Source organism: Notothenia rossii, assembly GCF_949606895.1.
Source record: "Notothenia rossii genome assembly, chromosome: 9".
Lineage (NCBI taxonomy): Eukaryota > Metazoa > Chordata > Actinopteri > Perciformes > Nototheniidae > Notothenia > Notothenia rossii.
In genome coordinates, this window is record NC_136907.1 from 43,000,613 (window position 1) to 43,015,408 (window position 14,796).

General features: G+C 40.6%; 1 protein-coding gene across 3 annotated transcripts in view; it reads right to left on the reverse strand.

Moving 5' to 3' along the window:
• LOC307020420 (E3 SUMO-protein ligase ZBED1-like) overlaps positions 1–14,116 on the reverse strand; it is a 35,500-nt gene extending 21,384 nt beyond the window's left edge. The window contains exons 1-3 of one of the 3 annotated variants that reach the window (XM_079651755.1): positions 12,489–14,116; positions 10,417–11,716; positions 9,999–10,289 (exon numbers count right to left, since the gene is read on the reverse strand). In XM_079651755.1, coding sequence (XP_079507881.1) covers positions 9,999–10,289; positions 10,417–11,716; positions 12,489–12,722 — 1,825 coding nt within the window. In that variant the 5' untranslated portion in view covers positions 12,723–14,116. Of the gene's footprint in view, positions 1–9,139; positions 10,290–10,416; positions 11,717–12,488 lie in introns of those variants that run through there. The other 2 variants (XM_079651754.1, XM_079651753.1) reach the window with 2 other exon arrangements.
• Between the last annotated feature and the right edge of the window lie 680 nt (positions 14,117–14,796).

A 14,796-nucleotide genomic window follows, 5' to 3' on the forward strand; every position in this document is an offset into this window, starting at 1 on the left:
TTAATCAAATGTGGCCTGGTTTTATTTAAATTGAGGCCACAAATTACATCTTGTGCACACAAATTAATAAAACGTGGCCTCGTTTTATTTATTTTTCTCTCTATGAACCCTCCAGGGCTCCGTACTAATCCATTAGTTGATTGACAATTATAATCAGCTCATTGGTCATTTATCAAGCAAGATATTCTGTGGTGCCCGCTTCCTAATGTGAAGATCTGCCGATTTTAGTTGTCATAAATGATGGTAAATGGAATGTTTTTATTTGTTTCTAAACATTTCATAGACTAAATGATGAATCCGTTTATAAAGAAGGTAATTAGCAGAATAATTAAGGATGAAAATACTCCGGAGAAAGAGTATCTAGAGTGCTACCGCCTCTGTACTTACAGTACGAGTCGAGTGTGTGTACGTGAGTGTTTGTGTGAGTGTACTGCAAACCGTGCTGTGTGTGTGTGTGTGTGTGTGTGTGTGTGTGTGTGTGTGTGTGTGTGTGTGTGTGTGTGTGCGTGCGTGCGTGCGTGCGTGCGTGCGTAAAGCAATGGTTTGAATAACAAGCAGCCAGCTAAGTGGGTCAGGGTCAGAGGACGGGGGGAGAAAGGGGGAGAGAGACTATTAGGATGACAGACAAGGACAAAGGAAAAGAGAGGAATACAGTGTATCAAGGAAAAAAGGGAGCAGCAAGAGGAAGAGGAAGAGAAGTTCGGAGCAATTAAATGTAATTAAGATAAGATTGGGAGGAAGAGGTAGAGAGAGAATATTATGGGAGGGGGTACATTGGATGAGTGAGATTTCACACCCTTTCCTTCAGACCTTAAATTCAGCTAATAACATCCTCTTCAACTAAATTGGAAATATTCAGTCCTGCTTTAAAAGTGATAATACAGAAAGCAAATCATTTTTCAATAAGAACAGCTTTGAAGTGGAAGCATTGAGAAAAGAGATGAAACGGTCCTGGAAAAAAAGATCTAAAGCATAATATGGTGAATCTGATTGAATTGATTGCTACAGATGTTTTCTGGATCATTTCACAAGGGGTTTGTGATGTTATCTTTGTTCAAATGTGTAAAAATCACAGTTTTATCAGCGGTGGGTTTGGGAGGCGTGTGAAACTATGTGGCTGGACGGCACTGAATGGATTTCAGTTTACTCTAAATTGCAGCGAGGGGCATAAATCAAGTGTGTACAGTGAGAGATAGATGGAGAAAGAGAGGGGGAGAGTAATGGATGACTCGTGTGTGTTTGTGTAAGAGAGAGGGAGATTCACACAGCTGTGGTAGTTTAGCTCAGCTATTGTTTATCTGTCTTATCTCTGTCACCATGACAGCAAAATAAACCAAGTTGTATTGGCTAAACTGCGTTCACTCCGACTGTATGTCTAGATTTAGTGTTACTTTAGTGTGTATCTCTTACGAGTGTGTTAGAATGATTTCAGTAAAGACAGAGGGTTTTATTCATTCTTTTGGTGAATTATACCTGACTAAATTATACAGTCTGAATCTGTAAAAAACTGTCTTTGGAGCTTCTGAAATTCCTTGAAGTGATTCTCTGCAGGATCTGCTTTCTTTTCTTGTGTGTTAAAAAAGCCTTACACTCAGATCGGTCTACACTCTTTGTTTTCTTTGCTACTGACAAAATGTTTAAATATTTCTGAAGAATGCATTCGGCCGTCAGAGGGGGGGTGACGTGATCAAGGTTAATATGGAGACAACAGTTCGGGCAGTCCCTGCTGAAAAGACCTTTAAAGTGACAGACAGTTGAGTTGCACTTAGTTGTGGAATTACAATTAAACAGATCACTTAAAAACCCGCTTCACCTCCACACAGCTGGCCATTCAGTGCGTGAAGAGGTTTTGAATTTTGGATTGTTCGCTTTGGACAGTTACAGTAATTGTTAGAAAGCCTTCCCCGAATTGCTACGTGTGAAAGGTGTGTGGGGGGGGGGGGTTCCGAAGCACCTCTGATCGTGCTTATAACTTCATGAAAAGCCTTTTCCTCTTGTCACAGAATGCTCTACCCTTATGATACATCATAAAGTGGTGCGTTGGTGACGTATATCAGGCTGATCAGGAAGTTAGCATATCAAGAGCTCCCTCAACTAAAGCAGTGACATGTTCCATTGAATTTAGGAATATTGCAAAAGGTCTCTGGCAAACACACATTTATGACCTGTTGTTTAAGAGGATAATGTCCACGTATTAGCATTTTATAATAGTTGAAGCGTAAATGCAATAGCCAGAACTAAATAGTTAAGGTAATGCTCTAAACCTGCAACCTTTTTGACCAAAAGAGCTATTTTGATCCTTTTTCCAAAACATTTTTTTCGTCTGGAGCCGCAAAACATATTTCATAGCTTGATAGCTAATAAAGTTGTATTTATTGTTATATCAGACAAAAACTACAGTTTTTTTTGCATGTATTAGGCTATTTATTACATTATATAAACTGTTAACCTCTAATAAGAAACAAAGAACTCCTATAAGGAGAATTAAAAATAATACACAGGCCTACTTTAACATAAATTAAACAAAGCACTTGGGGAGTCCTCTGCACATTTGAAGGAAAAAAAAATATTATTAAAATGGGCCCACTTTGAAATAAATAAAACATATAGCTGCACCCTAAAAAGAGTTAAGGTTAGGTAGGTAAGAATGGAGAAACCAGCTCGAGTGCGCTAGAATTTGAAAATACACAACCGGAAAAAATCTGCCTCTTCCTTCCGACTTTCTTACAGAGTCCCTCCTCCAACACACACGAACGCGCATCATCAATGAGGGCCACGAGATAAGTTTGTGCACAGATGGAAGGCTGACAGGCCCGGCTAAAATGATTGGTCATGCTTTTTACAGCGCAACGGCTTCCAGAGATTAATTTTTGTATGTATTTATTGTCAAAGCATTTAATATATTCATTGCTATCGGGACGTTAAAAGCATTCCATGGAATATAACAAAAAGTGTTTTCTGAAATAAATGACATACCCCATTGAATTATGACTGAAGATTGTCAGCTGTCTTCCTCTCCCTTGTTGTTCCTCGATACGTAAAGGCTGCAGCACCGTTGACAACTTCTCTCTACATGTCAAACATACCGGTAAACCAGCATCGTTTGCTGTGAAAGCATATAACTCTGTCCACACAGAATTCAATTCCTGTGTTCCTCCGGTACTTTTCTTTGATTTATCCATAGTTCGCTCATCGAGCCGGGGTTCAGGTTATTCACCCGCAGGAAAAGGCGCTCGCGCGGGACCGTAGCAGGATGTGACGCATATTTTAGTTGACCTAATTAAAACCGTTTTGTTTTTTATTTATGTGTCACAGTATCACCTCAAAATGAAAGATACGAAACATTTTCAACCATGCAACAAAATATAAATAGTCCTACAAATACTTTTATTTTATTTCCTTCTTATTTTTGTCTAAACTCAAGGGAGCCAGAGCAGAGGGCTTAAAGGGCCGCGTGCGGCCCGTGGGCCGCGGGTTGCCGACCCCTGCTCTAAACTAACAACATAACGGTCTCATGACTCCACGTCACCACTGCTGAGCTAAAGGTGGCTAATGTTCAGTTGACGTTTAGTAGTCACTTGTTAGCAAGTGCTGTTTTTATGAAACAAAAAATGTTCAGAGGTTCATCACTGGGTTATTTACTGAATATGTTATGTTGATGGGCAAAATGAAAAAATCTCATAAACTTGTATTAACCACAGACCTTATTTTGGAAGCCTAACCAAAAGAATATTTTGAAAAACAGACTTTGTGACGAGGGAGCCGGAGGTGATCAAATCTTAATTTTCGGGTTTAGGACTCCAACACCAGGCTTTATTCATTTTTGAAAAATACTACTGCTGACGCTCCTAAGCTAATGTTTTCCCTGCAGTGCCAATCTCTTGTTTTTGCTTTGGGGTAACACTTTCTGTTACTGAAACTTGCCCTGAAACATTGTAAATGTAGATTTCAAAAATCTGGAGCTGTAATTTAAGCTAATGATCATATGTAGATATATGGCGTATATCCACTGCATCTATTCCACTGAACAGCAGTAGATTATAGGGATGTAACGATATACCGAATATCGCGGTATCGCGTTAAATAAACTTCCCAATACCGTGGTGAGACTGACTAAATCTACCGCGATTTAAAAAAAAAAAAATTTTAAAAGAATAATTTTTTTTTTAAACACTTTTTTTTTAAAAACCTTTATTTAACCAGGTAGTCCCATTGAGATCATCGATCTCTTTTTCAATAGAGACCTGTCCAACATGGCAGCAAGTAGGTTACAACATGAAAATAAAACAACAGATAACACAAAAGGACATCGTATTTACAGGGCCAGGGGGGGGGGGGGCGGTGTTATGCCATGTGTGCATGCACCTCGCGGGACGTGCACAGCGTGAAGCAAAACCTCCCAGACATGTATTGATCTGTACGGCAAAGTACGGTTTGGAAACTATATAATTTCCTTTTGGAGGGCATGCATAACACGGCATAACACCAGAGCCTGGCTGCGGGGAAACGTTGGCGCTGTTCCGAGTTTGTTCTAATCTGTCAAAATGACAGACTGCTTTCAGATTTTTCCGTCATTGTTAAATAAAATATTCGGTTAACGCGACCACTGGTGTCCCAGCAACATCAGTACAAAGCGAGAGAGTTTTTTCCAGAGCAGGGGATATTGTAAATGCCCAAACATCCCAGTTTATAAATACCTGGAAATGTGGACATTCTCATATTCCTAAAAACCTGTCTGATGATGCTGAGTGAGTGACTAGTGACTAGTTTGAGTTGAGTTACTTGAAAAACTAAAGTGAAACTTGATTTATTTGTATTGCAGGGTCTGATTATTAAATGTCCTTGTTTATTTGTGAGATGCCGTGGCACAAAGAAAATGCTTACTTTGTTTGGTAGTACTGGTAGGTACAAAAACGCTGGTTTTCTTGTTCCAGTCTGTTATTGTCACTTTGTTTTTGACACTTTAAAATACTGCTATCCTACAAAAATGCTGTAAAAATCAGATTTATTATGTAATAAAAAAACATTTTCCGAGTAAAAAAATGTTTTATTGAAAAAAAAATGAATTTTTTTCTTCTTCCCTCTATTATTCAATATCGCGATAAATACCGTACCTTGGACTTGTTATCGCGATATTATCGTACCGTGAGTTTTTGGTATCGTTACATCCCTAGTAGATTAGCAGTATGATTTCTTAGACAAGTTTTTGATACTACACAAAAAAACCAGGGTCAAAACAGTTATGGCATTAAACATTTGATTTATCGACACTAATTATCACTACATATGATAATTCCTCAGGAACTGATCCAATCTCTGCCACCAAGTGAATTGATCCAAGTTATTGTCACTAATACAGTGCACTACAGACAGAACAATGCAGCAGTGATTGCAATATGTGATTTGATTGCAATATGTTTGTTTTGGAAACTAAATCCTGATAATTAGTCTCTTCTGGCAGCGTTCTATCTCCGCCCATCTGTTCCATTTGGCATCCCTCCACCAACCAGGAGTCCCTCATCGCTGTTTCCCCACCATCCGACGAACTGAGACGCGTTCAGCGCCGCCGAAACAAAAGCAACGCTGCTATAAGTCACCCAATCATCAGCAAGCTTAAGAGGAGGGGGGGGGGGGGGGGGGGGGAGGGAGAGGTGGGCTGGCAAAATGTTCAGTGGAAGGAGTGACAGCCAACACAGACAGACGGACGGACAGATTGGCTGCTTGTGTTCTGATAGATAATTAGATGAGATGCCGACACTGTGGCTGCTAGGAAAACTGTAGGAAGAGACAATGGGAGTGTGAAACTGAACAGAAAAATACTGGGAACAGGCCATAAGATAAGATAAGAGACCAAACACATCCTAAAATGGTTGCAAAGAGTCTGAAAAATTACGGGAACGTTTCCAAAGCAAGTTAAGCTCAAGTATATGCAGATTATTGAACAATTTTCAAGATCTGCAGTCAGTTTGGGGCAGGAGTTAGGCTGTTCCTCAATCATTCTTTAATAGTTCTTAAGACATTAGCGCCAAGACAAATAAAGTGAAAAGTCCCAAGTTAGTAAATAACATGTATAGCTGGAATGCAGTATGTATGCAATAAGCAGATACGTTTTGAAAAAGCATGGCAGCCACCCGTTGAGTTTGCGTTCCCATCACATGCTAAACCGGAAGTCAATTTTGGTAAATGTAAATATAAAATTCAATATTTTAATAGTGAATTTTATTCTGGGTGAAATAAAAACATGAAAAAGCTAAACTATGTCCAATGGAATATTTTTGTGAAATGTGACCATGCACTGAATTATGAGCGCTCACTAATGTCAATGTTGTAATGTTGATTTGATTACTGGAGTGAATATATTTCATATTGTGTAACTGATGTTCCAGTTAACCAGGTACTAAGTACACAGACTATAACCTGTAACACCTTCTGATTGCTTATTTTGCTAGCTAACACTACAGTTACCTTGTAGCAGGTAGCTTAATTAAGATAATTGAAGAAGCTTTATTTTATTTAATACATTTCATTCTCTTTTGTAAATATTTTTTTTATTAAATTGGTTGTTAACTTTAATACCGAGCGGCTCCCCCTCTCTATGACGAACAAAGTAGTTAGTTTGAGAGCTAGCTAACTTGCCACATGGAACATTACAGTGTATGTTATTGACAAATTATTTGATTAATTTGGTAAATTTGTGGATTATTACTGTTTATGATATGTTAAAAACATGTGTTCCTATATGTTAATGACATAGTAAATACATTCTGAACAAAAAAAATTAAATACATTACTTTCTGGTCATTCCCGTTGAAAATATTTCCACCTTGAACAATTTTGGCATTTGGCAATCCTTCTGCTGCTATATCACAACAAGTATTCATGCACACAAGCTGATTATTTAACTGTAGATTATGACAGACCATTTCACATTTACTGACGAATCCATTTGAATGAATTTTTCTAATCTTGACTGACAAGAATTGTTGGTATGCAATATAGAAGCATTGCCTGGAGGTTTTTTTGTGGAGAGGATCATTCTGTCAATGCCATGGCGGTCTGCCAGTGATCATCACCTACAGTAAGTTCAGTCTGCCTACTGACAGTGTACAGCAGATTTATTATTATGTAATGAGTTTAAACACCAAGCCCCAAGTGTGACGGTAATAAATTGTAGCACAGGATTCTCTGAGGGTGCTTCTCAATCTCGAGTACGCTTGCTTGGTAGCACATGTCTTCCGAGCATCTTGCTTCAGAAGCGAGGCAAGAATCCTTCCTGACATTCGGAAAACAAAGAATGGAACAAGTGTGCAGGTGATGTGCGTCATATGAGAGGCCCCGCCATACATTTTCCGCCACAGATTTGGGGAAATTGGTCTGTGCGCAAAGCATTGTGGGGATTTGAAGACCATGGATTCTACACATGTGCAGCCTCGAAATTTCTCCAAACGAAGTACGCTGGCTCGGTAGGATTCCAAGTATGCTGGACATTGGAACAGTACTTCGGCGGCACTCGATGACGTAGTATGCTTGAAATAGTGGCTCTAAAGCAGCTTTACTCGACTTTGAGAAACACCCATTATCAGAGCCTACAGGTGGATGCTAGGGTGGAGGCGGGGTTTATGAAATGCCATGAGCAGCAGCAGTGTATTCAAATGAGCTGTAGCAGGGAGTGATCTGACAGAACATACTGTATGTTTGTAAGGTGGTTATATGTTGCATGTGCACTGATTCCAGGATTTCATTCATGAGTACATCTAGGCTAAGTTACCTAGCACTAGGGATGGGTACCGAGAACCGGTACTAAGTCAATAAGGGTACCTGATTGGACGGTATCGGTATACCGTTAAGCCGCTGGACATACGGTGCTGCTGTCGGAATATGTGTTACGTCTACTTCCTTAGTTTAACTTTAAACCATTCTGGTTGGTTGGGAACCCTCATCCCGTGTGATGTATCCGGTTTGAGACCCCTCTGATTGGCCACTGTAAATGCCACTCGTCAGCGCTCTTATTATTGTGGTGAGAGTCCCGCAGGCATGGCGGACAGAGCGAAGCGATCGAAGGTCTGGGTGCACTTTTAAAAAATGTAGTGGCGATAGTGCAAGATGCAATCTATGTACTCAATTAGTTGCTTGTAAAGGGGGTAACACAAGCAACTTAATGAAGCATTTGCAAACGAGACACTCATTGAATCTAAAACGGTGCTAGCGATACTGCTAGTGCTAATAGTGCTAGCGGGCTTCAGCCGTGCCGTGTGTAAATGTGACCTGAGCGAAGGCTCGCAGGCAGGTTAGCTGCTGCGCACTGGTAATATGTTTTGTTTACCTGAGTGCAGTCTTGCAGGCATATCGCCTTGTCTTTTTTTAGTTTATTAACACTGACAGTGTATTAATGTGAGCTCCTACACCTATAATAATTTGGCCTTTCATTGAATGCTTTATAAACCAGGTGAACTTACAGATGTCATTGTGAATTGGAAAACTGCATTTAAATGTTGTTAAAGGTCAACGTTTCAATGTATGGTTCAGCAATTGTTGGTCGTTTACTAGGAATTGACATATTTTAAGCTAAAATACGTTGTTCTATGTTTAAACCTTCAGACACATTTTGACGTGTTTCAGTTCAGCACATCATTTATTTTGTGATGATGTAAAAGTACAATCCAGAATAATATACGTACTCGCCTTTATCTTTTTGGCATCTTAGCCTTTTGACCAATTTCTTCATATTGCAGTTTTGCATGATGTCACTGTTGGACAATGTTTTAAGGATCTCTTGTCGAGCTAGGTTGTCAGTTTTAAATGTCTGGATGAAGATGTAAATGATTTACAAATGTTAAAAAATTTAAAAAAGAATGCCTTTTTTCATCCTTTGTCTGAGGGAAAACCCCAAAAAGCATGATAGGGCGAGCCAGGCCCCTTTAAGTTATTTTATGTATTTGTGTCTGCTTCTGAGAAGCTAATGTATAAGTTAGACAGTTATTTCTGCCAAAAAATTACAATACAATTACTGTTTAATCTTCACATCTTGTATTCATGTCTATAATTTTGAGCACCAAATTATTGAAAAGTATCGATAAGACTATCGAAAAATCAGTAGCAGTACCGGTAGGGGTGTCACGGTGTGAAATTTTCGGCTCACGGTTATTGTGACCAAAATTACCACGGTTTACGATATTATCTCGGTAATTTTTTTTTTTTTTAGTGTTAACATTAAGGTGACCAGGTACCGATCCGAAGACCTCGAACAACAACGTTGTTCCCCAAACATCCACATCCAACCTGGAGATGAGAGTACATGGAAATAGGGGGCATTCAGCAATGGGTTAAAAAGTAGAGTGTTTATTACAATATAATGTTAAAAATAAAAAAAAACTCTATGAGAAGTGCAGGATTCAACAACGAGGTAAGGCAAAACTGGTTTTGAAGGAACATAACATAAAATGAAGTGCAGCCTGTGCAGATTTTACATTTTACTTGAACTAACTACTCAGAACAAAGATGAACCAGACTGTGTAAAATAACTTATCATAAATGCTGTCAATATTAAACATATTTAAAACGAATAAAAAAGGACTACAATATAATGTTAAAAATAAAAAAAAACTCTGAGAAGTGCAGGATTCAACAACGAGGTAAGGCAAAACTGGTTTTGAAGGAACATAACATAAAATGAAGTGCAGCCTGTGCAGATTTTACATTTTACTTGAACTAACTACTCAGAACAAAGATGAACCAGACTGTGTAAAATAACTTATCATAAATGCTGTCAATATTAAACATATTTAAAACGAATAAAAAAGGACTGTATACTAGTAACCAAATGCACATATTCAAGTATTTTGATGTATCTTTTTACACATTCACAATTACACATTCACAATTGTCAAATAACCTGGCGGTGATTCAGTTCTCTCACTTTAGGTTAAAGTGCAAAAAGGTTAGCATGTTAACCTTGTCTGCTTTCAGACAGTTCCTAAGTGGGGAAACAATATACCCACTTGCGCTGAAAACCCTCTCGGAAGGCACGCTGGTCGCCGGGATACACATCAGCTTTTTTGCCATCCTGGCAAGATGAGGCAACTCAGATGCGTGCCCTCTCCACCACACCAGTGGATCGTCCTCCGCTTGGATGGGTGGCAAAGACAGGTACACCCTGACCTCCTCCCTCACCTTATCCTCTGGGGTGGCTGGACCTGAAGCCTGCTCTTCTCGCTGCTGCCTTGCTGAAGTTATCTTTTTCAGCAGCCCACTGAGCCCAGCTAGGCTTTTCTGTTTTGCTGCTGCTGCTGCTAGAGTAGAGTAGTAGAGTATCATTTATTAATCCCGAGGGGGAAATTAAGGTGTCAAGTAACATACATACATAAATACAGAAGACATTACACACAAAACATTACACACCATTCCACATACACTCACCTGCTGCTGCTGTGGGGGTACTGCTGTAGGACTGTTCCTCTTCTGGCTCTTGTCTGATCTGTGGAGGTGCCAGATTCAGGGCCTCCTGAACACAGCTGTCCACAAAATCATCAACAGGGGCTTCTATAAAGCTGGTCTTGAAGCGAGGGTCAATGAAGCAGGCCATCTGCATCACCTCATTTACCTTGTTCCCGGTGTATCGTTTGGTAAGATCCTCCCTAATGGCCCGTTTCATGTTCTTCAGCAGGGCTGAATCCTGCTCACCCTCCTCGTCAAGGACATCCCCTGTAATGTGGTCCAGGACAGGCTTGATTGCAGACAAGGTCACACGTGTCTCGGAACAGAGTGCGTCTGTGAATGTGCTGAGAGGCTCAAGGAGCTGGCAGAGTTGCTCCAGAACCGAGATGTCAGTGTCTTTAGGCATCAGATGCCAAACCCCCCTCTCTGTGGCCAGTGCAGCACAGACTGCCTGCTGCTGGCTGAGGAATCTTTCAACCATCTTGAATGTAGATCCCCATCTGGTGACCACATCATGAATAAGGGCCTTCTGGGGCAGGTTGAGGACCACTTGCTTTTCTCGGAGTGCTCGCTTTTTCTTCCAGCTCCGAGAGAATGCTTGGACGAGATGCCGACAGGCCTTCACTGCAGCGTCCACCCTCTGCATCCTCAGGGCCTTCGATATGGCCAGGTTTAAGTTGTGACCAAAGCATCCCAGCCACAGTTCGGTGTAATCTTCAAAGGCCTTGGCCATATTGGCAGCGTTGTCTGTTGTCACGGCGACTAGTTTGGTTTTGGGTATATCCCACTCTTCCAGCATGTTGTCAAAAAATTCTTCAATATTTTGGGCTGTGTGGTCATCTGGAAAAAAATGGCTCTCCAAGCAGTGGGAGGTCAGTTGCCATTCTGGGGTGATGAAGTGGACTGTGAAGCTGATGTACGGCTCTCCTCCCCCTCTTTCACTGGTCCAAAGATCCGTAGTAGCCGCAAAGTAGTCAGCCTGTGCCAAACTCTTCTTCACATCAGTCTTCACCGTGTTGTACATCTTCGGAATGGCCGTCTTCGAAAAGTAGTTCCTTGTTGGAACTTTGTAGTGAGGCACGGCAGTCTTCATTATCTTTAAGAAGCCCGGCCGCTCCACCATTTGGAAAGGCATCATGTCTTTTGCAATGGCAAATGCAATGGCTTCCGTTAGCTCGTCTGCATTTTTGGACCCAGGTGCATGAGCTGCTTGTTTTTGAAACACCTGTTGCAGGGTCTGGGTTCCTGATGTGGATGGGGATGGCCTTGATGTTGCTCCACTCTATATATATATATATATATATATATATATATATATATATATATATATATATATATATATATATATATATATATATATATGTATATATATATATATATATATATATATGTATATATATATATATATATAGAGAGAGAGAGAGAGAGAGAGAGAGAAAAACAGCCATTAAGTTACTATTCAACAATCATCAAGTTTGCGTATGAAGTCAAATACCTACATTAATTTATTACCTTAAAAGTGTAATGTTGATGCAGGTAAATGGTAAGTTTAGGTTATTAGGCAAGAAGCCAGTACTGTATGAGAACTAAGCTGTTTAGCGCCTTAGAATGGCGTTTAGTAGTGCACTAGCTACCAACGAATAGAGCATGGCACCGCAGTAGGATGTATTTTAAAATGCTAGCAGTGGGCGTGCTTACACTGACATTTAATATCAAGGTTTAACATTTTAGACAATCGGGTATATCGTTGCATTATCCCTTGACCCAAAGTCAGAAGTAACTTAATCATTAATGTGTTTCACTGCACTATTTTCACTGTCTCATGGCATATCAAAGTTTAGCTATTCAACTTAGCTTAGAATGGCGTTTAGCGCCGATCTAAGAATGGTGAACACACGAGAGCAGGTGCATTTGCTAATGTAATGTAAATGATTATTATCAAGATTTAACATTATTGACAGTCGGATATAATTGTTACATTTCCCCTTTACCCGAAGGCAAAAGTTATTTCGAGCATTTCAGCTAAAACTATGTGTTAATATTAACAAATATACCTTGCACTGGCTGTGCAGCTGCGGGTGATGGTCTCGTAGATGAGTGAGCAAATTCGATGTGTTGCTCCCTTTCGCGGATACCTTCCGCCGGCATGTCCTGCACACGGGGGCACCGTCCTCCACCAGTTGCCCCTCGGAGTTTTTTAAATATCCAAAGTAGGACCACACTTCTGATCTTCTGCGCTTAGAAGGTGGAAAAATGGTACCATCGCGGCTTCCTTCTTCTGCTGCCATGCTTAAAGTGAGAGAGTGTGATAAAAGAACCTAGGACTAGTGGCGCCTGCGAACGTTCGAAAGTGTCACGTGTGTGGTGTAGAGCTCTAGTAACGCACATAGATAACATTATGTTTTGAAATGCAAAGTATTTAGCGCGGTAACAGTGTAATACAGTGTAACCGTGGGAGTATTAGGGAAATGAAAGCTCTCCCGGTGTAACGGTGTGCGGTAATTTAACCCACCGACATAACACCGTGTTTTGAAATTCAGAAGGTTATCTCACCGTCAAAATATTTTAGCGCGGTTACCGTCTACACCGGTAACCGTGACACCCCTAAGTACCGGTACCGGAATCGATAAAATCCTAAAGATACCCATCCCTACCTAGCACCAACATTAGCAGGACTGAACCTGAAGCAGCAGTTTCTTTCAAATCCTCACTTTCTTTCACGTTGCTATGCAGTCCTGCATCACCCCTCCCCCCATAACATATTGCCAGGCAATTCACTGGCAACCATTGATAATGTACTTGTGTAACATCTAAAAAAACAGCTTCCTTTTAGAGTTTTGATACAGATGATACAACACTAAATGCAAATATCTGAGTGTAGTTTAACAGCAACAAACGATATCTTTGGATCATGTTCTGCGCAATTTGAGAGTCAATAAATACACATCCATGCAATTGGGCTCAACCTTAATTCACTGAAGAGTGTTTAGATATTATTATTTACGTAAATTAAGAGATAATTATAAAGGCTAATGCTAGGAGGTAGGCTATATAGAATAACTTCAGGAAGCCTTATGACAACAGTCTCGCCTCCGTATGATCAGAAATCAGCTATTGCTGATATATATAATATAATGACATCTATAGTTATGGTTATTGGTGTGGAAATCCCTTTATAGTTCCATCTGCAGTGGATGGCTTTTTCTCATCCGTCCACTATTCAATATAACTGTTCCTCTGAGCTTCTCTACGCTTCTCAAAATCTCATCATGCTCCCTGACTTTTTTTGCTGTTCTCCTATATTCTCCTATTCTTCACTGAAGCCGTCTTTGTTCCTGCCTGTTCTCTCTTCCTCTCTATTTGCTTTAGAAATACCTCACCAAGCTTTCACAATCATCGTGTTTACATTAGCCCTCTCTCTCTGCCTCTCTCTCTCACCCTTCCTTTAAAGTCCCTTACACACCAAGCCGATTTTCGGCGTCGATAGATGTCGGTAGATGTCGGGCCGTCGATGAGCGTCGTGTCGCCCAACTCAACACCTTCCGCCGCCGATTCGACATGTTGAATCGGGAGGCCGTCAGCCAAAGAAGTCACTCTGATTGGCTGTTCAGCTTAGCGAATCAGTGCATGAGAAGCAAAACGGAAGTGAGGGACCCAAACAAACTATTAAGAAGGCAAATGTGAGATTTCATTTTCATTTCCAGCTCTCGACACAAGTTCGGGAAAGCCCCATGAGCTTCTCGCTGTAGAGTGAAAATGGAACGCACACGCTATTTGTTGTTTGTTTATATCACGAAGTCTGTTTTTCTTCTCTTGGTTATCACGCAATCTGTCTTCCGGTTGTTGCCTCTTTTGAATGACGAATACACGCTACCGCCGCCTGCTGGTAAGGAGAGTTATTGCCACTCACGCATGCGCAGTTCGTACGTGCTACTTGGCCGTCGGCTGAAGTCTTTGCGGTGTGTTCCAGTGCGAAACATGGCCAAGACGTGAGGCAACGTTCCGCCGGGACGTGTTCTTTGGTGTTCTTTGGTGTCAGTTTGTTGTGAAAGAGGCTTTACACTCATGGTTCATCCCATCTCTCTCTTCTCCTTTTCTAATTTTCTTTCTTTTACAAGGTTTAATTCAATAGTTTCCTTTTCTACCAGATATGTGTGATTTTAAACAGATGCTTAAGTTCCCTCATGATATTGCAATTTCAATTAATTCATATGTCTGTGTCAAATGAATTGCTCCTCTTCCCATCTGCGGTGGCTCATTCTGAGCCCCGTCATCCAATCAGAGCTTAGCGTGGTTCACTCATTCTGTTCATCCAACCAGCCTCCAGTCTGACACTACTTTATGATTACATGTATGCTAAAA